The sequence below is a fragment of the Colletotrichum paranaense genome, assembly GCF_030867605.1.
Source record: "Colletotrichum paranaense strain IMI 384185 chromosome Unknown Scaffold_12.1, whole genome shotgun sequence".
NCBI lineage: Eukaryota > Fungi > Ascomycota > Sordariomycetes > Glomerellales > Glomerellaceae > Colletotrichum > Colletotrichum paranaense.
In genome coordinates, this window is record NW_026848970.1 from 793,824 (window position 1) to 816,542 (window position 22,719).

A 22,719-nucleotide genomic window follows, 5' to 3' on the forward strand; every position below is an offset into this window, starting at 1 on the left:
AACTTTAGAGCTTCTCATATAGTTGCATGTCAAGGTGGTTCCGCTAGAAAGTCCTGCTCTGAGTAAGCTAATGGGCTTGAGGTGTCGCGGTTGCTTCGTGAGCAAGCGAGACTGCTTGTCAAGATCCCCGGCCTGAGGAAAGTACGACATTTGGCAACTAACCAGGTCTGGCACCGTCAAGGTTCGGTCTCCACCTCTGGTAGGCATACATGCCTCAAAGCCTCACCCCCCCCCCCCCCCCCAAAAGACAGACATCCCACATCTCCGCTTCAAGAACCTAACACGACATCACCATAATGGAATCTACTACGCACACCATCGACCCTCGAGCGTCTCACACCCACACAATCATATTCCTCCACGGTAGAGACAGCACCTGCGCTGACTTCGCAACCGAGCTCTTCGAAAGCGAAGCATCAGAACCAGCAAACCAACCACGCACGCTTCCAGACCTATTCCCATCTATCCGCTGGGTCTTCCCCGGAGCCACGCTCCTTCCATCCAGGAGGTTTGGCACCGAAATGTCACAGTGGTTCGACGTTTGGTCACTAGAAAACCCAGAAGAAGAAGCCGGTATCCAACAACCCGGCCTCAGACGAAGCATCGAACACCTCGTCGCCCTCGTCGAGAGCGAATCTGCCCTGGTTCCGATGGATAAGATATTCCTAGGCGGTATCAGCCAGGGATTCGCAACCTCCATAGCCGCTTTTCTGACCACGTCAAGGCTAGGCGGATTAGGTGGGCTGATTGGTTTGTGCAGCTGGATGCCGCCGGCTGAGGTCATTGATGAATTGGCGGAGGAGGGTTCACTTTATCGCAGAGCGAGCGGGACAGATTCAACGGCTAAGACTCCTATTTTCCTCGCTCACGCTGTGGACGATGAAGACGTTGACATCAACCTTGGTCGGCAGCTGCGGACAACGCTTGATTCGTTCGTGAATTCATGTACAGTGGAATGGCATGAGTATCAATCTGGAGGTCACTGGGTTAACGAGCCGCAAGGTGTTGATGACATGGTCAGCTTCCTGAGACTCCATATGCATTGGACCGGGCTTCATAACACACACCACCATCACCAGTCTGAGATTTTATACTGAGTGCGAGCTACTGGGCTGTTGCTTGTCAGACATCGTGGCGTGTATGAACAAGTCTCGATTCTCAGATGGATGTTACCTGTCAACGCAATGCTCCCCGCGTTCACAGCCTAAGAGCGTGTTCGAGTACACGTATTATTACATGTATATTCCATCATCATGCCTGAGCACGAGATGTGATGCCTATCCTAGACGCCATGCCATGCCATGCGCTCTACGCAGTGTTCTCTGTCCGTCTTAGGTCCGGCGAGCTTCTATCCCAAAGACCGGAGCCATCCAAGACGACGCCGTATACCCCTAAGCGGAAAGGTATAATGCTATGCTCAAATCAACCACCGACCCCTTTCCACAAGGTCGGTCATCTCCCACCCAGAATGGATCTCAAGACATCAAGACTCAAAAGTCGAGACTCAAAACTTAAAACTCAAGACTCAACCTCCATCTCCAAATCCGGATCCACCTCCGTCCCCAAATCCCTCTCCTCCAAAAACCGCCTCCCAACAAGCTCATCAGGCAAATACTCCTGCCTCACTCTGCCCTCCCGATAATTCGGCGGGTACTTATACTCCGCCCCATACCCCATCTCCCTCATTAACCTTGTCGGCGCGTTCCTCAGGTGCAGCGGCACAGGCAACGCCGCCACGCCAGGCTCCTTGAGCGCCGCGTAGGCATTATTCAGACCCCTATATGCCCTCGTGCTCTTCGGCGCGAGACTCAGCGCCACGGCGCAGTGCGCGAGAGGGATCCTAGCCTCGGGCATACCGATCTGCTGCGCGGCGGTATACGCCGCCGTCGCGAGCGGGAGTAGAGTGTTATCTGCCAGGCCGACGTCTTCAGAGGCGATGACTACCATGCGTCGTGCTACGAACAGGGGGTCTTCGCCAGACTGGAGCATGCGTGCGAGGTAATACAGCGCCGCGTCGGCGTCTGATCCGCGAACGGCTTTGTGGAAGGCGGAGATGGTATCGTAGTGCTGGTCGCCTGCGCGATCATATACAAGGGTCTTGGTCAGGGAGGCCTTGATACTCTCCTTCGTCGTACCCGCGCGCGTAGAGAGGGAAAGCGCGAGCTCAAGAAGGTTCAGCGCTGTGCGGGCGTCACCGTCCGAGAAGGCGGCCAGGTACGTCACCAGCTCCGCATCGACGAGCGGGCTACCGGGGAAGTTATTCGTTCGCGCCTCTTCGTCAATGGCGCGGAGCAGGATTCTCGCCACGTCTTCGCTCGAGAGCTTAGACAATGTAAACGTCCTACACCGCGAGAGCAGCGCGCCCTGAACTCTAAAAGAAGGGTTCTCCGTCGTGGCGCCAATGAGTGTAATCGTACCCGCCTCAACGGGCTTCAAAAAGACGTCCTGCTGCGACTTGGAGAAGCGATGTATCTCGTCGCAGAAAATAATAGTCTTGCGACCCGTAAGAGCACCCTCGTTGGCCGCCTCCGCAAAGAGCTTCTTGCACTCGGCAACGCCGGATGATGTAGCATTCATCTCGATGAAACGTGAGCCGACGCTGTGCGCTATACACCTCGCGATCGTCGTCTTGCCCGTTCCCGAGCCTCCCCAAAGAATCATGGAGGGGACCCGGTCCGACTCGATGAGGCTGCGCAGCACGCCGTGCGGACCGACGAGGTCCTGGCCGCAGACTTCGTCTAGGGTCCTGGGACGCATTCGCTCTGCGAGGGGCGCCGCGCGAGCTGTCTTTGTGCGCTTCGCCGAGGGCCCGGTTTCTGGTGGTTGTGTTTGTTGGGTTGCTTCGCTGTCTGTGTCGGTGGCCGTCGCCATGGGAGAGGGCAACTCGCCTGGCCCGTCGTCGAATCTTCGTTTCATTCCTGCCATGGGCCGGGTAGTCGTCGCTGCCGCTGTCGTTGTCGTGCCGTTGGACGGAGTCGTGAGGACTTTGGCGGGAGGGGCATGGCGCTTCGGTGCGGGGGTCGAGAAGAAGGAGGAGGCGGGCCGTTTGGCTTGTGATGAGGTGAGTGTAGAGCCGGGAGTGCCATTAGACTGTGTCGCTGTCGGCGGGGAGGAGGTTCGTTCAGGGTTGAAGATGTGGTTTTGGCAGCCCGAGTCGATGTGGGAGTTGATCAGCGTCTCCTTGACGGGTTTGTTGCAGATGGGGCAGTCGACTGCTGCCATTTTGAATGGAAGACACAGTGCTGTGACGCATGCAATGGGTAGGCTTTGGCTCAAGCTTGGCTATTGTTGGAGTGTGTTGGCGTCCGGATTCGTCAATTCGTGTGCAGTCGACGATGTTGGTGCAACTATCGCGAATTCGTGTGAATTTGGGGGTTGAACTGTGACTGGAGGAGACGCGCCTTTGGGGGAATTTTTGAGTGCAATGACGCGCCTGGCAATTGAGCTCAAAATTCTAGTGGGGCACGGGACGCCTCGCTCCGCAGTTCAGGTACCTCCAGGAGCCTGGAGGTCCCTTCACTCCACTGCCGTCTGGAGGCGACTGCCACTGCCGGGGGTGTCGATTCACAGGGCAGTCGTCGGGTAAGAAGCCGCACTCTCTCTCGACGGTGGGGCTGCCCGGCACTCGGATTCGGTCGTAGATACACTGTGGCCTCCGCCCGCCCGCCATGCTCGGCATACGGATACAAAGTCCGTATGATCTCATTCAGGATAACAAAGTAGTTGATTCACTCTTCAAGTTCAATTGAAAGTGAAACTAATAATCTCAGTGATTCGCGCCCGGATGATGAGCCGGGTCTTCTCGTAGGTATCATTACATCTGTATGAAACGCCTCCCAATGCCTTTATCCTCAACCCGAAATATCAAAAGTGCTCGGAACGAAGCCGTGATGTACAAAGACGCCGTAGCATGACTTGATGCCGGTGTCGGTGCCGTCAGCAATCTCCCCTTCTCTATGATGGAGACGACGGCCATGTATGAAGTGTATATCGAAGCCATTGACCCGCTTACGAAAGCAGCGCATGCTCATGCTGTCTCTTCTCTCGCTGGCGACTCATTCAGTCTGCTGTATTACAAACTCCTCTCAAACCATGAAAGACTCTCCGCAGCCACACTGCTCCTCTATTCAAGTGGTTAGCATACTATTTTCCCAAGACGGTAAGAAGCGACGTAGACTCACTGATATTCGGGTTCTTGAACACAAATCGCTGGCTCAGCTTGTCCTCAACCCAATCCATCTCGCTGCCAATAATGCTGAACAGCGCCTTGCTGTCAATCAGCACCTTGACGCCGTCCTGCACAACCTCCTCGTCAAAGCTCCCCGGCTTCTCGACGTACTCGAGGTGGTACGCCAGGCCCGAGCACCCCCTGTTCCGCACGCCGACCTTGATAAGCTTCGGCTCCGGCTGGTCCAGCATCGCGCGCAGCTGCTCTACCGCCGCGGGGCTGAGCTTCATCGCCGCCTTGCGGGCGCGGAGCGTGCGCTTCGGACGGGCGGCTGGCTTGGGGGTTTGAGCTGCTTGTTCGGAGACCTTTGGCGCGGGGGCCGCGGCGGCAGCGGTTGCTGCTGATGACGTCGTCGTGGCCTTGGCTGTTGCGGATGAGGTCGCTGCTGTTGTTGTCTTTGTCGTCGAGGACTGTGTGGTGGAGGAAGAGGAAAGAGTGCTCGGTGTCGAGGATTGTTGGTGGGCTGTCGCCATTTGCGAGGGGATCTTGGGAGGTCTCGTCTCGTTGACCTTCGGCAGAGCATCCGGCGATGCGATGGAGCTCTCGGGGATGCCGTCGCCTCTCGCCGGAGGGAGTGTGTTGTTTGAGTAGAGAGGGTATGACTGGAAAGACGGGCTGCCGTAGGCGCGACGAGCAGAGGCGCACTGCAATGCCGTGCAGGAGCGGCGGAACGCCACTCTGCTGAGTATCCTCGGTGCATTCATCTTTGTACTAGAGGCTGTGTGTCTTTGTGACGAAGTCGAGTTTGCTAGAAGGAATGACACCAAGGTGAGATTGCTTTCCCGTTTTGTTCTGTGGCGTTTGTCGTCGAAGGATCAGGTGTTGAGGTTGAGAGGGTTGGAAATCATTCGACGGTGACGAAAGAAACAGGCGGGAATTGTAGGTCGGAGGTTTTTGCGGTCGGGATGGATTGGCAATGGGAATGTGGCTGGCACTCGGAGCAAAGCAACAGAAGCTGGGGCCAAGGGGGGGTCATTTGACAGGTTCTCGCCGTGGCGCGGCTATGACATGGTGAGCGGTCTCCAGTATACCGGGTGCACTTCAGCCAATCAGAAGCCTGTAATTTGTCAACGGCCGTGACAGATGACAAAGCAGCCTCTTTTCCTTCAGTGCCTTTTGGGCCTTGGCTCTTGCTTTGTTTCTCATGACCAACTCATACCTTGAGGGCCTCAAAGGCATTATTCATTCTTAACTTATCCAAACTACCTTAGTCAGGTACTTTGTCTGTCCAGTGTTACACTACGTTGCCGAGTTTCCTGGACTCTCGGGGAATCGATGTGGTTCGAGATTAGGTTTGCCCGGACTGACAAGGAAGAGCTCTACATCCAATCCCCAGCAGCCTGTGGAACCACACTTTGTGTGTCGAATGACAACCTTGAAGGTCAGGAAGCTCGAGGTTGACATCAGCTCTTAAGTCTGGAGCCGCAGTGAATGAGCCTCAATTGAGCATGCCAAACATAGATCAACCAGACTCCAACACAATGCTTCATGAGAATCATCTCGGGTGTCATTAATATCATACAGTCTATCACCCATCCCACCTTGCCTCACAGCTCACAGCTCACAGCTCACCATCTCTCACCGCTCCACCAACCCTCTCACATCAGCAACAGCCGCCCTCGCCATCTTCTTCAACAACGTCCTCTCATCTGCCTCCCGGTACCGATCCCACGTATCAAGCCCCTCTTTCGCCTGTATACTCAGCGTCTCGTACCCTTGCTTGATCACCTCCGTCACCTGCATGCTTGTCAGGTTCCCCTTCTTCTTGCCGCCCTCAGCCAGCAGCTCCTTGTAGTGCGTGCTCACGCTAATGAGCGTGTCTATCGAGTTGCTCGGCCGCTTGCCGAGTTGATAGCTCTCCTTGAACTTGGTCAGCGTGTCGCCAGCCTCGACGACCTTGTAGAATAGATCGTCGTATGCCGCTGGCGACGGCAGGAATCCTTCGCCAGCCGACAGCGAGAGCGCCACGAGGTTGACGACGTTGTCTAGCAGGAGGTCGATTTGCGAAAGGTCCTTCAGGTCCGCGACGTATTGTGTAAGGAACCGAATGAGGTTCAGCAACGCGCGGAAGAGATCCGCCCAGTGATATGTCAGTCGTGTCCGTGACCTCGAGAGATAGGAAATCACCCGCAACAGGATTCCGACGCAGAGTGTGTAGAGTCCGACGTCCAGCCTCCTCCGCAGGTTGTGTGTAATGCCGTCCACCATGGTATCCAGCACGGCCGTCGCCAGAATCCGGTCTCCTCTGACCAGCGGGAGGAACGGTTGCCTCTGGCGACACAGACGGACTTGTCCCTTGGACTCTTCGCTGCATATCCGCTTGCATAGTACGGGATCCTCAATTAGTAGGCGGAAGACCATGAGGTTGAGATGCGAGTAGTGCGTCGTGCGTTCGGAGAGATGGGCGTGCTGGAGTAGGTAGGAGGTGAGTGATGTGAAGGCCGCCAATGGCTGTTCTTCGCCCTTTTCGGCAGGCAGGGTGGCGAGGTTGAAGCAGAACAGCTTGTTGGCGTGTGTAAAGTCATAGGTTGCTAGCAACACGGCTGCTTCCTCGCCAGGTCTGCTTCTTGTCAGTTGCCACATTTCTTCACTCCAAGGTCAGCCAGAGGATACTCACAGCTTCGTAAACATCTGCTTCATGGTCTCGGCATCGTAGACGGGCTTCTTTTCCGGCTTGGGGCCCCTCGCAACCGCGCCGAGGCCAATCATACGCAGCGTGCCGTTGAACGTCCACCCCTCGGGCAAGTCGTCCTGCACATCCACGAATTGTGTAGTCAAGCTCTCGCACGTCTGGCCGATACACCGAATGATCTTCTTGATTGTCGCCTCGTTGACAAAGTCGTTTAGTCGCATCTGGTAGGGGTTCTGGAACTCAAATTTGTTGTAGTTCGCCAAGAGGCCGAGGAGGGAAAAGGGGCTGAGGATGCGCTCCGTTGTGTCGGTGTCTTGTATAAACTGCGGGATCGTTAGTTGAGGCTCACACAAGTTGCAAGGGTAGAATGATCTGACCTTCATTACTGAGGGGAAGAGGTCCCTCTGGATGAAGTATGTCAAGAGACTTGTCTGGTATGCGCCCGCCGTCACAGCCAGGACAACCTCGACAGCCTTTTGTCGCAATTCCACTGCAACGCGTTAGTCCGTCTCGTACTTGACCGTAGTGGCTTTCCCGTATGCCAAACTCACAGCTCTTCCCACTCCTAATGATCTGGTCCACAGCGCCCACAAAGTCCGTAAAGATCGTATCGACATAATCGATCCCAGCCAAGACGATAATAATATCCGAGCTAGGGTGCGCATACTTTTTCGAAAGAGCCGAGCAGAGGAACACGCTTAGAGTCTACCATCCTCCCAGTCCAAGTCAGCAACTTTCAAACCTCGCTTCAGCGCGAAAGCCAAGGGACGAGCTTGTGCCCTACTCACGTCAAGCGCATGCAGATCTGCGACACCCTGTCCACTCTTCATAGCAGTGACAGCGCGCGCGAAAAGCTCCCCTGTATGCTCCTCCAACGCAAGCATGTCTGCCGGCCCGAGGCCATCGAGAATTCGCTTCAGGGCGGGGCGGTCGGGCCGCAGGAGGAAGAACTCGCGCCAGAAGCCCTCGGAACGTTCTGCGTCATCTTCGGCGTCCTACTCAATCATGGAGTTCGTATCAGCGGGTTGCCAATGTACAGGATCCTGCTTCTTTGCGTAGCAGTAATGTCTAGGAAGATACGGCCATGCGGTCCGCAAGTTGAAGATCGTCAAGGGGGAATGCTCGGCCAGGCGCAATGGGGGAAGCTCGGGGTTCGTGGGTATAAGGATCGAGGAGAGAACACACCTAGAGAGAGAAGGTTAGCTACAAGTCCTACATGAAATCGGCGACAGAGTACCTTGGACACACAGAGACATGGTCGAGGGGTCACAAAGGCAGGGAGAAGCGGAGCTGTCGAACCTTGAACAACGACTCGTACAGCTGTACGATCTTGGGCTTGAAGACCTCGGGCGGGGCCTGACGGGTCAGCGGTGACGCTTCCATTCCCGAGGTATGGCGATCTGTGGCGATAAAAAAGAAGAACTGGCTACCGCTTATGTCGGAGGCAGCGGGAGGAGGGCAGATAATCTGTAAATGTTTGGTTTGGGGGCTGACGACGTCGGTCCGGCAGCACGCGAGCTAACCGTTGCGATACGCGTTCCGACAAAAAAAAGATGGAGAGGTCCCCCCCATTGCAGCTCAGGGATTCTGTACCGTTTGTAGCTCGTATTGGTACGGCTTTGAGCGGCTAAATGCCTAGAGGAGATACAGTGCTTCTAGAAATGACGACTGTACTTGCACACGCGCATTCTCCCCCTGAACTCGGGCTGCCTCCAAAAAAAGATCGGGACACTTGTCCAGCGCCAGAAACATCCATGGCATGTTTCATGCACGGGCGCATCATAATCCAGTCTTGCTCCGTAGGGCTGATATTGATCTTTTAACTACAGGGCCGCCGATCCAACCATTTTCCCAAGCCGCAAGGTCGATGCCTCTGTCCTCGTGACATCGACTTTTATTACTACTCTTTACCTCAAGAAGCTGTCGATTTACGAGCCAAGTCACAGCCAGCGACACTCTCCCCCTCCTGGCGCTTGTACAGAGACTTTCGAAACACACGAAGATGACGGTTCTGGCGGAGCATTGTCAGGCATCGACTGTCGAGTCAGCGAAACAAGAACCTTGATTTACGCGAATCTTGGTTGGTTCTGGCCTCGAACTCCATTTCTCTTGCCATGAAATTTGATAACTCAGAACCTCTATGACCCTGAGGCGGGTCGCCTGTTTGTTTTTCAGTGTTTTTTCTGTGTTCTTCCTTTGCAATTGTAGCGTCTCTTTTGGGCCACCCAGCAGCAGGTCGTAGCCAACGTTCTATGTTCAATTCTTTGTTTGCTTTCCCCTTCTTCTTCAACTCAGCCCACATGGAGCTAGGGCTGAACAGAGAAGTACCCAGTCCCGTGTGATTTTCCGAAGTCTGGCTTTCGAGCGGAAGCTCTTGATGCTCGTTTGAGGTCTGCTGGTTCTGCGAAGGCGTGGCGCCTGTATCCGTGGCTTGGTCGAACTTCGGTCGCTTGGCAGGTACCCATATGACCAAGTTGAACTCCATCGGCGCTGGGATTTCATCGACCTCGATAAACGAAGAAGCATGCTCAGTGAAAGCTTCAATCGCTTCGAGCGCAGCTTGACCTAAGATGACATCATGAACACAACTCTCAAGAATGTGAAATAGGATACTGCTCTCGTTCGCCCAAGTTGCTGATGCCGAGCCCAAAGAGTGGCTCTCGTACGCCCAGGTTGCTGATATGGAGCCCATAGTCTGTTCAAACTTGCCGTCAGGGAAACGCAAAAGACGCTGGTCACTCCAATCAATATCTGCATGCCAATCTCTACGACAGCGCGCAAAGTTGAGCGAAACGAGACTTGACTCTGATCCTGAGTCCGCAAGTGCCTGAACCTCGATACCATTGATTGTCCCTCGCAGCCGCTCTTTTATAGATCCAATACTGCTTGTGAAGAGAACCGATGTAGCCCACTGAGGTCGAGGAATTATGCTAAGACGAGCCCGGTGTTGGTTCATTGTGCCTGACGATTTGAGGAATTCGCTTCCTAGGACGAGGTCTAGAGCAAAACCATCGATGACCTGAAATGTGAGATGCCAGGTACGCTCTGGGCCTTCCACAAATGCCCACGAGGCATTGATAGCTCCCGCACTCATGATGGTCTTGCCGTTGGCCATGCAGAGGCCGGTATTTTGCTCTGGCGAGTCGCACGGCGGTTCGAAACCGAGTCGCTTGGCGAGCGAGGAAGACACCAAGTTACAGCCAGCGCCAGTATCGGGAAGTGCGTTGACATGGTACCCGTCCACTAATCCTCGTGCTGTAATGATGCCTTCGTTGGGGTTGGTCGCTGAAGAAGGGGATGAGATTTGTATGAGCAATGTTGTCTGACGCAATGTGAAGAGCGGATTGCGATTCATCCTTACCTTTTTGCCTCCCCGGCCTACTCAAGCTGCAAAATCTGCATTGCGAACGTGGAATTGTGTGGTTATGTAGAGGATTCCAATGGGAGCGGGATTCGATATTGTCTCGGAGAGCACGTTCATTCAGCCGCATTTTCAACAATCCCAACTCGTCTCCCTGCGACATTGTCTCGATTGGAATACCTGTAGCAATCCACCCTCCCAGGCCCTCAAGGTTGAAATCACATGAGACCATCTTGCAAGTTTCTGAAGGTAGGTGCTCGTAGAGAGGGTCGCCTTAGGCAGTGTGTGTGATGTCGAAGGTTGGGAAGAAAGTAAGAAGCTCGCTACTGAAGGAAAGAGGAGATCAGGCAATGGTGTTTTTGAGGATGTCTTTCGAATCATGGCTGCGCCACTGACAAGTCCTGTCCGGAGTGGATGTGGTTGGCCAGTTCATTGCCCAGGCATATTGACGCTTTGAATTTGGGTATCCAACCACGAACTCCCCTCGCCAGACAGCTAGGTGGCATTGTTGCACAAGTCCACAGTCCGCTTTGATTTGCATAGTGATGACTGAAGTAAGACAATCCTCGGCGCGCGCATGACAAAGATGCTTGAACTAAGTACGTTCTAGCCAACATACGTTTTCGACTTCCCCTTCTGGCATCTTCTGGCCTCTTGAACGTTCTCGATATATTCCCTTAGGTTCTTCAAAAGTATGGCTGCCACCAGTGCAAGTAACGCTGGTTGTTCGACTGAGCAGGAGATAACCCCCACCTCACACATGACTATCGTACCGCCCGATGTCTTAAGCCATGCAGCTTTCTCGGAATTCATTGCATCTGATCCTGAGCTATCCGTATTCAGAAGCTTCCAAGCTTTGAGCGCTCGTAACCTTCTTCACCTACAGTCAAGAATGCTTGAGATCGAGGCCGAACTACAAAAGTCTGACGAGGATGACGCTACAAGCGTCGACGATGCTAGCCGTCTCGCTACCAAATGCTGGGAAGTATTTGCATTAAGAGCTCAAGAAAAGGATTCAAGAGAGGCCAAGAAGATGGATCTTGTGAATCGACTACAAGAAACCATAAAAGAATACCGTACGTGCCTCGAAGGTTGACCACAAGTGCAATCGTTGTGACGGGAAACAGATGAAGCTTTGGTTCTGCGAAGCCAAATCATGAAGTTTACAGCCCCCAACGATCGAGTCTTTCGTGTCTTCCAAGGCTGGTTCGACTCCGAACAACCCTTCCTCGGCCACGGCCACGATCTACCAGGCAAGCGAGATGACTTCATCGGCCTCGCCGCATCATCAGGCGCAGATTTCCTCACCCGAAATCTCGAAGATCTCGCAGGGAAATACCTAGCGGTACGTCAGTCCTTCTCTATCACAGCCTCGTTGAATAGCTCTTGATAGTCTGAACCAGGGAAAACGACACAAGGAAACCACAGAAGTAAAATACTACTCCGCCCGCCACGTCACCCGCCTCGTCACAATAATCACCGTCCTCGCCGCCTCCCTCGTGGTCCAAGCCGCCATCGTCACCCTCTACCTCATCCACAACGAGGTCCTGCGCCTCTGCATGATCGCCGTCTTCACCAGCGTCTTCGCGGCCAGCTTAGCCGTCATGACGGACGGGCGGAGGACGGATATCATCCTGGCGACGGCGGCCTGCGCGGCGGTGCTGGTGGCTTTTGTCGCGCAGGATTGAGGTTTAGAGCAACTATCGGCTCTTGTTTTCCTGGTTGGCGTTGGCTGATCATGTATTAAGCGGAGATACTTACATAGTGATTGAGGCTCGTGGGAGGTTCAGACCTCATTTCAGGCATAGAGACGGCTGACGCCGATCTTGTCTGAGGTGTGACGTTGTGGGTCCGGCCGGGAGATGGAGAACGGGCTCCCGCCGCCAGCCCCACCCAGCGCGAGGGGTCACACTTAACGATGAGAGCACTTAGGCTCGAGACGAACAATTTGATCTCTGCGTTATAAACCACCTTGGTGGCAGTGATGGTGAGGGTGGCAGTAGTGAGGAGTAGGCCTGACCGGCAAGGGCATCAAGCCTATGCAGACATATAGTCAACTGAACCTGGCTCAAAGGCCTTTTGTCCTTAGTCATAATGGAGCCTTGTTTCCTTGAGGAACACAGACACCTACCAGTTCACAGCGAATTCACAAACACATCAGAGCAGATTAGCAAACAGATCTGCTAGTGACACGCCTTCATACCTCCATACTTTGGACCAGAATTCCCTCGAGAGACTCGACAGGAAGCACCTACCTCGTGAAGTCATCCATCCTGCAACCTTTGTCTTCAGGCTGTCTGCTCACTTTCTCAACAGTGCTTGGACCACACGAAAAGCAGACGAGGTTCACAGTTGTGGTTATTAGAATTGGTATGTATACGTTGTATGTGATGTGATAATCCCCTCGTACCTGGTCAAGGTAAACCCGAGAAACCCATATCCCCCAAAACCCCCCTATTGTATCCTAATGCTTCGCATCGCTCTGTGCTCCGCAAAACCACCTAAAGGTTATTCAAACAAAAGAAAAATCAATCCAACTCCCCTCGCAATGCCATAGTTGTGTGTGATTGTTTATATACAGCTCCTGCAGACTGTGCATCCGCCCAGAGATTAGTGTGTAGGTAGGTAGTTGGTCGGTCGAGGTATTGTAGATCCGGGCTGGCCTTCGTCTAGTACATGACACTCTGCCTCCAGCGCTCGATGGACTGCATCTGCCCATTGTGGCCGGGTTGCATAGGCATCTGCATCTGCTGCATCGGCATCGGCGCCATACCTTGCTGCATACCCATGGGCTGCATCTGCATCGGCACACCCATGCCTCCGCCGTAGGGGTTCATGCCGTTCATGGCCCCCATGTTGTTCATGCCTCCCATACCACCAGCAGTGTAGCCTCCGTATCCGCCCAGATTCGGCTGGCTCATCTGAGCCATACCTGGATTTCCGTACACTTGATGCTGCTGCTGCATGGGCTGCTGGAATGGCCCTCCGTAGTTGCTCAAGGCCATGCTAGAGCGATTCCATCCGCCAGGTCCCATATTGACGCCCAAGGTGCCATTGACAGGCGGGAGCCCAGGCTGCGCGAGGAGACCTCGAGCACCCAGCCCACCACCGGTACCTCCGTTGGCGTCGTTGAAAGCGCCGTTCTTGTAGCCGCCACTCCGCTGATTGTTCGGTCCGGTCAGGGTCTGCGGCATCTGGGCGCGGACCGCAGCCATCTTGGCCTCTTGTTCCCGAACCTTGCGCCTCTCCTGCTCGAGGCGGCGCTGCTCGTCCAGAGCTGGGTTGTAGGCAATCGGGTGGGAGTTGAGGACGTCAGCGAGACTGTGCTTCTTGCGAAGCGTAGGCGCCTCGGCCTCAGCCTGGACAGGCCCACCGCTGAGCATCATTTCCTGCTCACGCGCCTCGCGCTCGGCCTGCAGTCTCTTCCTACGTTGGCCAAGTGTCTCCTCTCCCTCTGGCTGGGCCTCCTTCTCCTTGCCCTTGTCTCCAGGTTTCTTATCATCGTTATCGCCAAACTGGGCTAGGATCTCCGCAGAGAATGCGCGACTGACGGGGCGGGCGTTGGGTAGATTGTTGTGTTCGGCTTCGTCCTTGGCTCTGAGGCGTCGCATACGCTCACCGAGAGTCTCTCCAGCAGTAGCTTCGTCCTCCGACTCCTCCTCGGGCCTTAAGTGCTCGGCGGAAGGCATCTGGTTGAGGCGCATCTGGCTCAGACCAGCGTTGAGAGTAAAGTTGCTCCTCTGCTTAGCCAATATCCTCGGGGGCTCTTGGCCGTGGAGACGGGCGCGACGGGCACTGAGAGGCTCGTTCTCTTCCAGGTCACGACGCTCCATCAGACCCATAGGTCGATTCTTCTCAGCCACGTGCGGGTTGCCGGCGTACAAAACGCCAAGCGGAACCTCGTCTTCGTCGGAACTATGGTCCTCCTCCTTGGCACCATCGACTTCCCAAGCAAGGGCAATCTTCTTCTTCTCACGGTGCCTCTTCTGCGTCTCGGCAACCGCGTCCAGCTCGATGAGGGTAGCATGCATGCCGTTCTGCCCAACGTTACGGTTCGGGTTCTGAGTGCGCATTTTCGCGTGGTACTTGCGCAACTGCAGCTCAGCGAGGAGAGTGGTGGGGGGCCCATCGAGAACTCCTGCAAACTCATCGACTTCCTCTTCTTCCTCTTCCTCATCTGAACCCTCGCCCTCGGCCTTTTCCCTATCCTCGCCGTCAACGTGATCAGAAAGAGCTTGGTTCTCTTCTCTGCTGCCGGCCATGGAATTCTTCCTGGATCCATTGTCGGATTTCTTGCTGAATGGCATGAGTCCGCCCTTCTTCTTCTGCGAGGCGGCCCGCACATGCTCTTCGGGAAGCAAGACGGTGGCGGTAGACTTGCGGTTCTTCTTCTTATCGGGGCCGTACGTCTCATTGCCCAACTTTCCTGCGAAAGCGTGGTCGGTGAAGGCACTGACAGGGGCATTGGCAGAGGCATCAAGAATGCTGTCGAGCGTCGCCATCGCGGAGCCTCCCTTGACCTCGATCTGCGGTGTTGTGGACGGCAAATCGAAAAAGGCGCTCGCTCGGAGTTGTGGCGGCAGGTTGGAAGCCCTTGGCATTTTGGACTTGCGGCGTTGCGTTGGCGGGGGATCCTCTGGCATGTGTTCTGGTCCTTCAGCACCACCAGCAGCAGCAGCACCATCACTTGATAGCAACGGGTCGCCCTGCTCGGATGGCACATGGGAATCGACCGCGGCAGGTTCTTTGAGCGATGCGTCACCCGAGTGCTGTCCCCCGATGTCGTCTCCAAAAGATGACATACCGTGGCCGGCAAGCGGATCGGGCAACCACATCTTGGACTCGCGGACCTGGGACGCTTCGGGGTCCTGAGGTAGATACTTCGCCTGACCGAAACCAGGATGGCCCATGGCCTGAAGCACCTTGGAGTGCCTCGCGTTCCGGACCTCAGTCTTGGGCTTCCTGGACAGCTTGGGCGGCAAGTTGAGCATAGCGGGCACTCGAGCGGGGTAGTAGAGCATTTCTTGGCCGGTGAGCTCGTCAAAGTAGGATTGTGGCCGCATGGTATCCCTGTTGTTTCGTGGCATACGCGGCGGAGGTGCTTCGTATTGAGGCTCTGGGATGTCTGGCATGGGCATGGTGTGCGGAACGGGCATGGGCGCGTCGCCGTACTCGCTCTGCTCACGCGAGTCGTACTCGCTCCGCTCGAGGTCTTCCGGCTGGCAGTGCACGCCGTCAAAGTCTCCAAAGGCATTGGTGTGGTCAAACGTCGAGGTTGATCTCGGCGTGGGCGGCCTATCGTCGGAGTCTCGCCTGCCGCTGTCTCCGCCAAAATCCAAGCCCAGGCCTCCAGACTGCTGATCCATCTCGCCAAGCAAGTTGAAGACACTGCCGCGGTTCTCTTCGTTGGTATTGGGACGGCGAATGGTCGCGTCGTCGTCGGCTGTCACAGGGATTGGGGCGTGATCGGCCTCGTCGAGAACACGTCCAGTTAGGGCAACGGGTTCCGACTCGGCAATTTCAGCAAGGGAAGGCTTTCCGGAGCGGGCACTCCTGGTAGACCCCTTTCCAGAACCGTGTCGCGACATGATAGCATCGACATCGATTTCGGGGCGGCCGCGGGAGTTGTTGGAGCCGGAACGCAGGCGGCCGGTCAAAGAGTGATTAGGAGACATGACGTAGCCGCTGGGAGAGTAGCCGCCGAGGCGGGCGTTGTTGTTAAGTTCGACGATGGAGGCGACGGGAGGGAGAACGCGAAGGGGACCGGGTTGGGCCGAAGATTCGTCGATGGGAGAGTTTGATGCGGCGAGATTGGCGGCAAGTATGGAGGAACGACGGGAATCGGAACGCTTCAACTCTCCATGCAAGTCACGGATGGCGTCCTCGATGGAGCTGGTCATAGACAGGCGTTCGGCCGACTTCTCGAGAGCAGCGACGTTTGTGGTGTAGGCGCCGGAGCGGCAGTTGAGGTCGGGAACGGGGTGTTTGAGTGTAAAGGTGCCCGAGTCGGATGTTGTACGAACGATTGGTTGGGCGACGGGACGAACGAGCGTGGATGCCGAAGAGGCGTGGTGATGTTGCTGTTGTTGCAAACTGTCCTGGATCTGAGAGATGAGGCTGCTGTTGGATCGAAGGGACGAGGTGGAGATGTGACGAGCGAGGGCAGCAGGGGCGGAGAGAACAGTCGAGGAGGGTGAACAGGCGGCGAAAGAATTGGAGGTGGTGGTAGAAGTCGAGGTTGCCGGGCTCGTGATGGTACCAGTTGCAGCAGCAAAGGATCTCGTATTTTGGTCGCTCGTATTCAGGTTGTCTACGGTGGTGGTATTGATATTTTTCGTACGAAGGGCCAAGGGGGCAGACGCAGACGCAGAGGCCATGACTCTGCCCGTGGGCATCGGCTGCTTCTCCTGGATGGCTGCTGTTGGCGCTGCCGCGGGCGCTGGCTGGGGGCCCTGTAGCTGGAGGGACGTGCTGGCGCCATCCCTGACGCTACCGGCAGCCGTGTCCTTATCGGATCCCGTATTCTTATCGCTGCCGACCTTAGGTAAGGTTTTCTTATCGGTGCCCGTATCGTTATCGCTGTTCCCCTTTGGATCGCTGGTATTGGCGGCGGTCCCGGTAATGGTCGCTGTAGTTGTACCCGTAGCAGTGGTAGACGCAGCAGCAGCGGCAGCGGCAGCGGTAGTGCACCTGTCCTCCAGCTCCATTTCCATCTCTTCGTCTTCGTGCGCCCTGCCCCGTCCCCTCCCCCTGTTCACCTGCAGCGGATCTAGCGATAGCGGCGTCGACCCGGCACGGCGCTGGCGCGGGCTCCTAGACGAAATTGCGAATGGCGGCACCTCGTCATCTTCGTACTTTTCGCACTCTTCGTTTCGGTCTCCAACATTCCTTGACTCTGCCTCTGTGCTGTGACCGTCACCGTCCTCCTTTTGACTTTTTCTCGAGTGCGACCCCGACCGCCGCGGCCGAGACTCTATTTCCGTCGTGTCGCGTGCGCCCGAGACATTTCTCTCTTCGTCTGCGTCTGCCGCTGCCACCATTCCTGTCGTTGCCAAAGTCGTTCCGGTCGCCGCATGGGATAGTAGTGTCTCTTCTTGTAAGCTTAATCCTGAATATGCTTCTCTCGACCTCGACCTCGTCCTAGTCTCCTGTGTATGCGCTGCCATCGCTGTCGCTGGCGGTGGTGACGTCGACCTCTGCTGGTCGCGGAATCTTGGGCTGCTCGTCGTCTTGCGTTCTCCTGCCGCGCTACTGCTGCTACCGCCAAAGCTCAAGTCGAAATCGCGATCGGGAAACAGGTCGCTGTCCATGGACAGAGGCGTGAAGCTCTTGTCGGCAAGAGACAGAAAGTTGGCGGGACTGGGCGTTGCCGTGGCGGATACGGACGGCTGCGAAGACGACGAGGCCAGGTCTTTTGTGTAGTCTCGGTCCTGTGCTCTTGTCTTCGTTCTCGTTCCTATTCCCATACCGCCTGCTGCTGCATCTGCGTCGCTAAAGTCTGAGCCCATGGACGACGTCGAGGACCTGCGCACCGAGGCGTAGGCTGCGTGCGCCATTGCTGTGATGGAGACTCAAAACGAGTTTTGGGCGCAGCAAAAAGAATATAAGCACGGTAAAACGTCGTCAATGTCTGCTTGGTTTGCGAGTTTCTCGGTTCCGTCGAGCCTGGGGTGTGTTCGTTTGGTGGGCGGCGATGATGGGATGGCGTTTCCGAGTCGCGGTCCCTGCGTGGGCGGTGCACCTTTGTCCAACACTGTCGTCTGGAGTAAGAAGTGATTGTTGACCTGGTGCTCAACGGTGATCGAGGATTCACTTGGATGCGCCGACGATGGGACGAAGTCGTGGCGCTTGGGTTCTTGTTCACTCTTGGCGTTTGCTCGCTGCTCTGTGTGTGTGGTCTGTGATATGGCCCTGTTATTGGTGGTATTTGGTGATGCAACAATTTAACTCTTGTGTTCCGTTGTGCAGTGGTGGAATTACCGCTGCCGTTGCTGTTGTTGTTGCTGCTGCTTCTGCTATTGCCTTTCTTCTCCTTGTTTCAATCTGCGAACCTGGTGACAGTGACGTAGCGCGCGAAACATGGAGGATCTGCTGCAAGTGTCGAGCGCTGCTTCGTCGTAGCATCCGGTACCAAAGAAGGCGGTTCGTCGGGAATGCGCCGGTGCAAGGGCCGCAAGTTTCCAAACCCGAGTGTTTCTTTCGTCGCAGTGCTGATGTGCTGTGCCGATGGATGGTGGGTTGAAAGGTAAGGTACCGGTGGCTGCGCCGAGGGGGTATAAGCCGAATAAGAGACGAATAAACAGAAACAAGAGGACTGCGAAGAAAAATGATTGCGAGAGACTCAAGGCACAGACGGGGTATAGGAAGCCAAGATATCGTCCTGCTACAACCTGCGCCTCCTTTGCAAGAGAGAGAAAGGTGATTAGAGTGTGAGAGTATGTAAGAGAGCGAGGATGAGTGAGAGCAGAGTGAGAGAAAGATGAGTAAGTTGCGAGTGAGCTGCAATGCAATGTCCGAGGACGAGTGACGACGATGGGGGACGGATGGGATGGGACGGATTCGGGGAGGGTGGGAAAGGGTGTGTAGATATTGGGCCATGCTATGGATAATGGAAACACTGCTGTGTATTCCCACAAAGAGCGGGTGTGGATGAGATGGACACCACACTTCTCACTCACTGGGCATATTCACCTGCGCAGTCACTCACTCACTCACACCCACTGCGGTGGACTGGGGATGGGATGGGGAACTCTGAACGGGGACGGATACAGCAAGGCAAAAGATAGCGCACTCGCGCGCTCGCCGGGCAGGTTCAAGGGTGGATGGACTACGGAGTACTGGGCAGCGAACAGGATGTTTCCTAGGTCTGGAACCACCCAATTCAAGGAACAAGGAACATGGCGGCACCAGGGGACGGAGAAGTGTTAGCCATGTCTAGCAGATCATGGTTCCTCTATCTCTCTCCCGTCCCGTCTCTGTTTCTCTGTACCTCTCTTTCTCTCACTCCTTCATCTGCTTCTCATGCTCTTCACTTCACCTGAGATCCCAAGTGGGAAAGATGAACATGATGGACGCACACGCCCCTCCGTTCAAACTTCGACCCCATGCATGGCCCCAAAAGATAAGGTCCAACTGCCTCTGACTTGGCTCTCTCTTTTTTAAACAACAACCCCAGGCCACGCGGTGTGATATGGTGTACACGTGTAAGGTACTCCGTAAAAGTGAGATAGTTTCCGGGGTTGCAAAAAAAGAAGATGGTACCCGCAGAGAGACACGGACGGCTATCTCATCAAACGCACGCGCGCACGTCTGGGATCAAGCAAACAAATCGACCAGGGTGGTTGGCAGACGGCTAGACACACTTTTGACAGCGAGCCCTTCGAGGTTGGAGATACGCACTGATGATTGACAGCTGGTCAAGCTACTGCGTAGAACAACAAAGCAGCTCCGTCCCCAGCGTTAAGGATCCATTCATCGTCTTCAGCTGGTCCGGTTCGAACAAGTCCCAGTTCCAGACCACGTCCAATCCGCATTCAGAAACTGTTTGTGAGCACTCTAGAGTCTAGTGCAGCAGTGTATTACTGGATGCCGGTGTAGGGGGTGTGAATTTGTCCCCATATGGAAATACGAGAAACTCTTGTATTTTTGTAATGAGTAAACCCCAACTCGCAGTAGGTACGTTGCAAACCACAGCTGTATTTCCCGGTGTAATTTTCCCACACGTTATTTCTTTTGCTGGTCCGCGGGGCCTTGGTTTTCCTCTGGTCAAATAGCGATGGGCTAGTATGTAAGCGGCCTGTTTTTCAATGTGGAGGTCGCGGGATTGGATGAGAAAGATGTGCCCGCCGCCCGCCGCCGTCTACTGCAGTATCCTTACCTAGTAGGCACTGGACTTTGCGCTTGTTCCCCGGAGGAAGCCAATCTTCGAGATGGACGGCTGACGGACAGTATCAAACATGAGGAACAAAGATGAAGTCTGCGGGGAGGAACAAAGCAATGGCAAGATCAACACCAACCGGACTGCGGCATCTCGCCTGCTAGGACTCTTCCGAATTCCCCCAGGTCCCCTTTCCCCCCTAAAAGTTTAAACAAAACGAGAAAGCTCGGGCTAAGAGACGTTTGACAGGTGAGCTTCCGACAAGGCCACTCCCTGAAGACATTCCCCCTCTTGGGCAATGAGAAAAAGCTTCGCGGTCTGGAGGTAAAAGCCGACACGGAGAGCATATTGAAGCTGACGTATTCTCATCATCAAAAGTGACAAAGTCTCCGTGTCTCTAAACTCTACGATCCTTCCGCTGGCCTCAATCCTTAACATGCGCGGTTTTTCTGCTGGCTTTCGCTGCTGTGGTGACTCCCTTCCGTTCGTCGCCGCTTCAGACAAACCCATCCTCCGTGTCTCTCGGCGTTGCTTGTGGAGCAATTCTTAAAATTGGGTACTGCTCCTCGTCTCTCCCGGGTGACGAATAAAAATCACATCAGGGGAAAAAAAAAACGCCCGAGTCGCAGCAGAAGAAGAAACGACAAGAGGGTTCTTCCCCGTCAGGGGCACGCAGCAACGAGGCACACGACACGCAGCGCAAACAGGGATATTGTCCCGGGCAGAACAGCAGAGTACGAAAAAGGGAAGGAAAAAACCCATGGGTAAGGAGGTACAGAGCAATTCGTACTCCGTACCTGCAAAACGTGGATCATTCTTGTTCACCCCACCACCACTGGCTGGCCCCGTAAGGATGACGATGATGTCGTTCCTGGATCCTTCTTTTCTTTCTTTTTTTCCCGCTCTTTTTTTGCGGTCCCGCTTGCACTATTGAAGACGAAGGGTTCAGGGGTTGATGGACGGTCTTGACGGCTCATACTCTGCCCCGTTGCGTTGCCTGGGGAGAAGAAGAAGGGCTGTACCCAATCATCGGATTATCGAATGGGTTGCTAGACGCGCGGGAAATGAGGCGGAAATGTATCACTGTGAGAAAAAGAACAATGGAAACAAACTTCGTGAGATGAGATGACAAGAGTCAAGTGAAAAAAGTTTTGGGCCAATTTAAGATTCGTCCGAATAGAGCAATGTTTTACTCTATTGGCTCATGAAAAAGTCAAATAAGACGAATACTACACCCATCCACGTCGAAGGATGAGAGAGAGAAAAGTGGCTTCGTGTTATCTGTACCCTCGATATCGTGGCTGATGATCGCAAATATGACAGGTGAGCTAGCAGCCAGGGATGTGATTGATTGTCTGATTGAGTGAGTGAGTGAGCGAGCCTAGATAGTACATAGATACTGTATCACTGTATCCGTAGTTCGCATGAGATGAGACGCAATGCAACGGACTTATCAGCGAGAAAGAATTACACCGAGACCGGCGTCAGTTCAGGGAAATGAACCCTCCCAGAGTTTGAAGCGATGCAAAGCCTTCGAGCAAATCATCAATCTTGATCTCATCTTCCTTATCGCAAGAAAATAGCCCCCAATAGGCGATGGTCGGTCAATGTCACAACGTAGCGGTAGCCCCCGCGCTTGCGCTTACTTCCTTAGTCTCCGGCCTGCCATCTCATCCCCAAGAGCGGACGGCCGACGCCACATGTTTGCTGTCCGGAAACTCTGAAATTCAGGCTTTTAGAACACCCCCTTCCGTTCGATTACCTACTTGAACGTCCACTGCTAACGGCGGTCTGGGGCTGGGAGGCATGGGCTGAACTACGCATGCGGACCCAAGTGAGTCCACGTTTGACGACCAAGCGCTCCATCTTCCTTTTCGTCGCTGGGCACTCGAATGTCTCGGCTGTTCACTCTGGCGTGCGTGCGTGCGTGCGTGCGGCATCTGGGTAAAGCAAAAAGGTCGCAGAATCGCCAGGAGAAGCCGAGCCGGCTGGTTGCTCCGGAGCAGCACGTCTCCCAGGCCTCCGGAAACCTTGGCCTACATCACGGCAACGGGCATGAAGAGCAAAAGATGGGACTCAGAGGGCTCCAGACGAGTCCCCCCAAGCTTCCCAAGTCCCGGTAGCCGAGAGTTCCCCAAGGAATAGCGGATATCATACGCTTGTAATTGGGTCTCACTCGCCCGTCACCACATGTCCATGATCCATCCAGAGCATCCGCATGATGCGTCTCTTCCTCCGCAGAATCCGAGAGACGCCCTGAAACCCACATATCAAGTTCCCGAAACCTCACGACACACCAAGGAGCGGGAGAACCTAGGGTCTCCAGGCCCCCAATTCTATGCCTGTGAGAATCGTCCACTTCCCACTTTCCCAGCTCCCAAGTTCCCAGCAAGTGCAGACAAAACCCGACATGAGGGAAAATATCCTCCGGTGCCGAAGGCCGAAAAAAAAGGCATGGCAAGGGGGGAGAGGAGGAGCTAAACATGCTAAACTAAGGCAACAGATGCTCAAGTGGGCAAAAGGCACGTCCGAACCGCATACCCGCCCCCCGTTCCGTCCGTCTGAGCGTTTTCCTTAGTCCCATGCCCGTCTACGCTGGACAAATCGTCATCCTGCATTGA

At 55.0% G+C, this 22,719-nt stretch overlaps 9 protein-coding genes across 9 annotated transcripts; 3 read left to right on the plus strand and 6 right to left on the minus strand.

Annotated features, from left to right (window-relative positions):
* Positions 1 to 296: 296 nt before the first annotated feature.
* Positions 297 to 1,097, plus strand: CPAR01_13180 (phospholipase/Carboxylesterase; the record flags this gene model as incomplete). Its single annotated transcript, XM_060497434.1, has 1 exon — positions 297 to 1,097. One exon carries the CDS (start codon positions 297 to 299, stop codon positions 1,095 to 1,097), a length of 801 nt encoding a protein of 266 aa, XP_060343827.1.
* A 421-nt stretch (positions 1,098 to 1,518) lies between these two features.
* CPAR01_13181 (ATPase) lies at positions 1,519 to 3,222 on the minus strand (the record flags this gene model as incomplete). Its single annotated transcript, XM_060497435.1, has 1 exon — positions 1,519 to 3,222. The coding sequence occupies one exon, from the start codon at positions 3,220 to 3,222 to the stop codon at positions 1,519 to 1,521; it is 1,704 nt and encodes a 567-aa protein (XP_060343828.1).
* Positions 3,223 to 4,085: 863 nt separating this feature from the next.
* CPAR01_13182 (iron-sulfur cluster assembly accessory protein) lies at positions 4,086 to 4,932 on the minus strand (the record flags this gene model as incomplete). The annotated part of the gene is made up of 2 exons (XM_060497436.1): positions 4,086 to 4,123; positions 4,182 to 4,932. 2 exons carry the CDS (start codon positions 4,930 to 4,932, stop codon positions 4,086 to 4,088), a joined length of 789 nt encoding a protein of 262 aa, XP_060343829.1.
* An 874-nt stretch (positions 4,933 to 5,806) lies between these two features.
* CPAR01_13183 (uncharacterized protein) lies at positions 5,807 to 10,215 on the minus strand (the record flags this gene model as incomplete). The annotated part of the gene is made up of 9 exons (XM_060497437.1): positions 5,807 to 6,788; positions 6,846 to 7,183; positions 7,238 to 7,350; positions 7,412 to 7,565; positions 7,649 to 7,855; positions 7,898 to 8,045; positions 8,179 to 8,327; positions 8,384 to 8,447; positions 8,921 to 10,215. 9 exons carry the CDS (start codon positions 10,213 to 10,215, stop codon positions 5,807 to 5,809), a joined length of 3,450 nt encoding a protein of 1,149 aa, XP_060343830.1.
* A 700-nt stretch (positions 10,216 to 10,915) lies between these two features.
* On the plus strand, positions 10,916 to 11,909 carry CPAR01_13184 (uncharacterized protein; the record flags this gene model as incomplete). The annotated part of the gene is made up of 3 exons (XM_060497438.1): positions 10,916 to 11,297; positions 11,349 to 11,566; positions 11,625 to 11,909. The coding sequence occupies 3 exons, from the start codon at positions 10,916 to 10,918 to the stop codon at positions 11,907 to 11,909; spliced, it is 885 nt and encodes a 294-aa protein (XP_060343831.1).
* Positions 11,910 to 12,890: 981 nt separating this feature from the next.
* Positions 12,891 to 17,777, minus strand: CPAR01_13185 (uncharacterized protein; the record flags this gene model as incomplete). Its single annotated transcript, XM_060497439.1, has 1 exon — positions 12,891 to 17,777. One exon carries the CDS (start codon positions 17,775 to 17,777, stop codon positions 12,891 to 12,893), a length of 4,887 nt encoding a protein of 1,628 aa, XP_060343832.1.
* Positions 17,778 to 18,135: 358 nt separating this feature from the next.
* On the minus strand, positions 18,136 to 18,819 carry CPAR01_13186 (uncharacterized protein; the record flags this gene model as incomplete). The annotated part of the gene is made up of 1 exon (XM_060497440.1): positions 18,136 to 18,819. The coding sequence occupies one exon, from the start codon at positions 18,817 to 18,819 to the stop codon at positions 18,136 to 18,138; it is 684 nt and encodes a 227-aa protein (XP_060343833.1).
* A 3,006-nt stretch (positions 18,820 to 21,825) lies between these two features.
* Positions 21,826 to 22,038, minus strand: CPAR01_13187 (uncharacterized protein; the record flags this gene model as incomplete). The annotated part of the gene is made up of 1 exon (XM_060497441.1): positions 21,826 to 22,038. The coding sequence occupies one exon, from the start codon at positions 22,036 to 22,038 to the stop codon at positions 21,826 to 21,828; it is 213 nt and encodes a 70-aa protein (XP_060343834.1).
* Positions 22,039 to 22,294: 256 nt separating this feature from the next.
* CPAR01_13188 (uncharacterized protein) lies at positions 22,295 to 22,579 on the plus strand (the record flags this gene model as incomplete). The annotated part of the gene is made up of 1 exon (XM_060497442.1): positions 22,295 to 22,579. The coding sequence occupies one exon, from the start codon at positions 22,295 to 22,297 to the stop codon at positions 22,577 to 22,579; it is 285 nt and encodes a 94-aa protein (XP_060343835.1).
* Between the last annotated feature and the right edge of the window lie 140 nt (positions 22,580 to 22,719).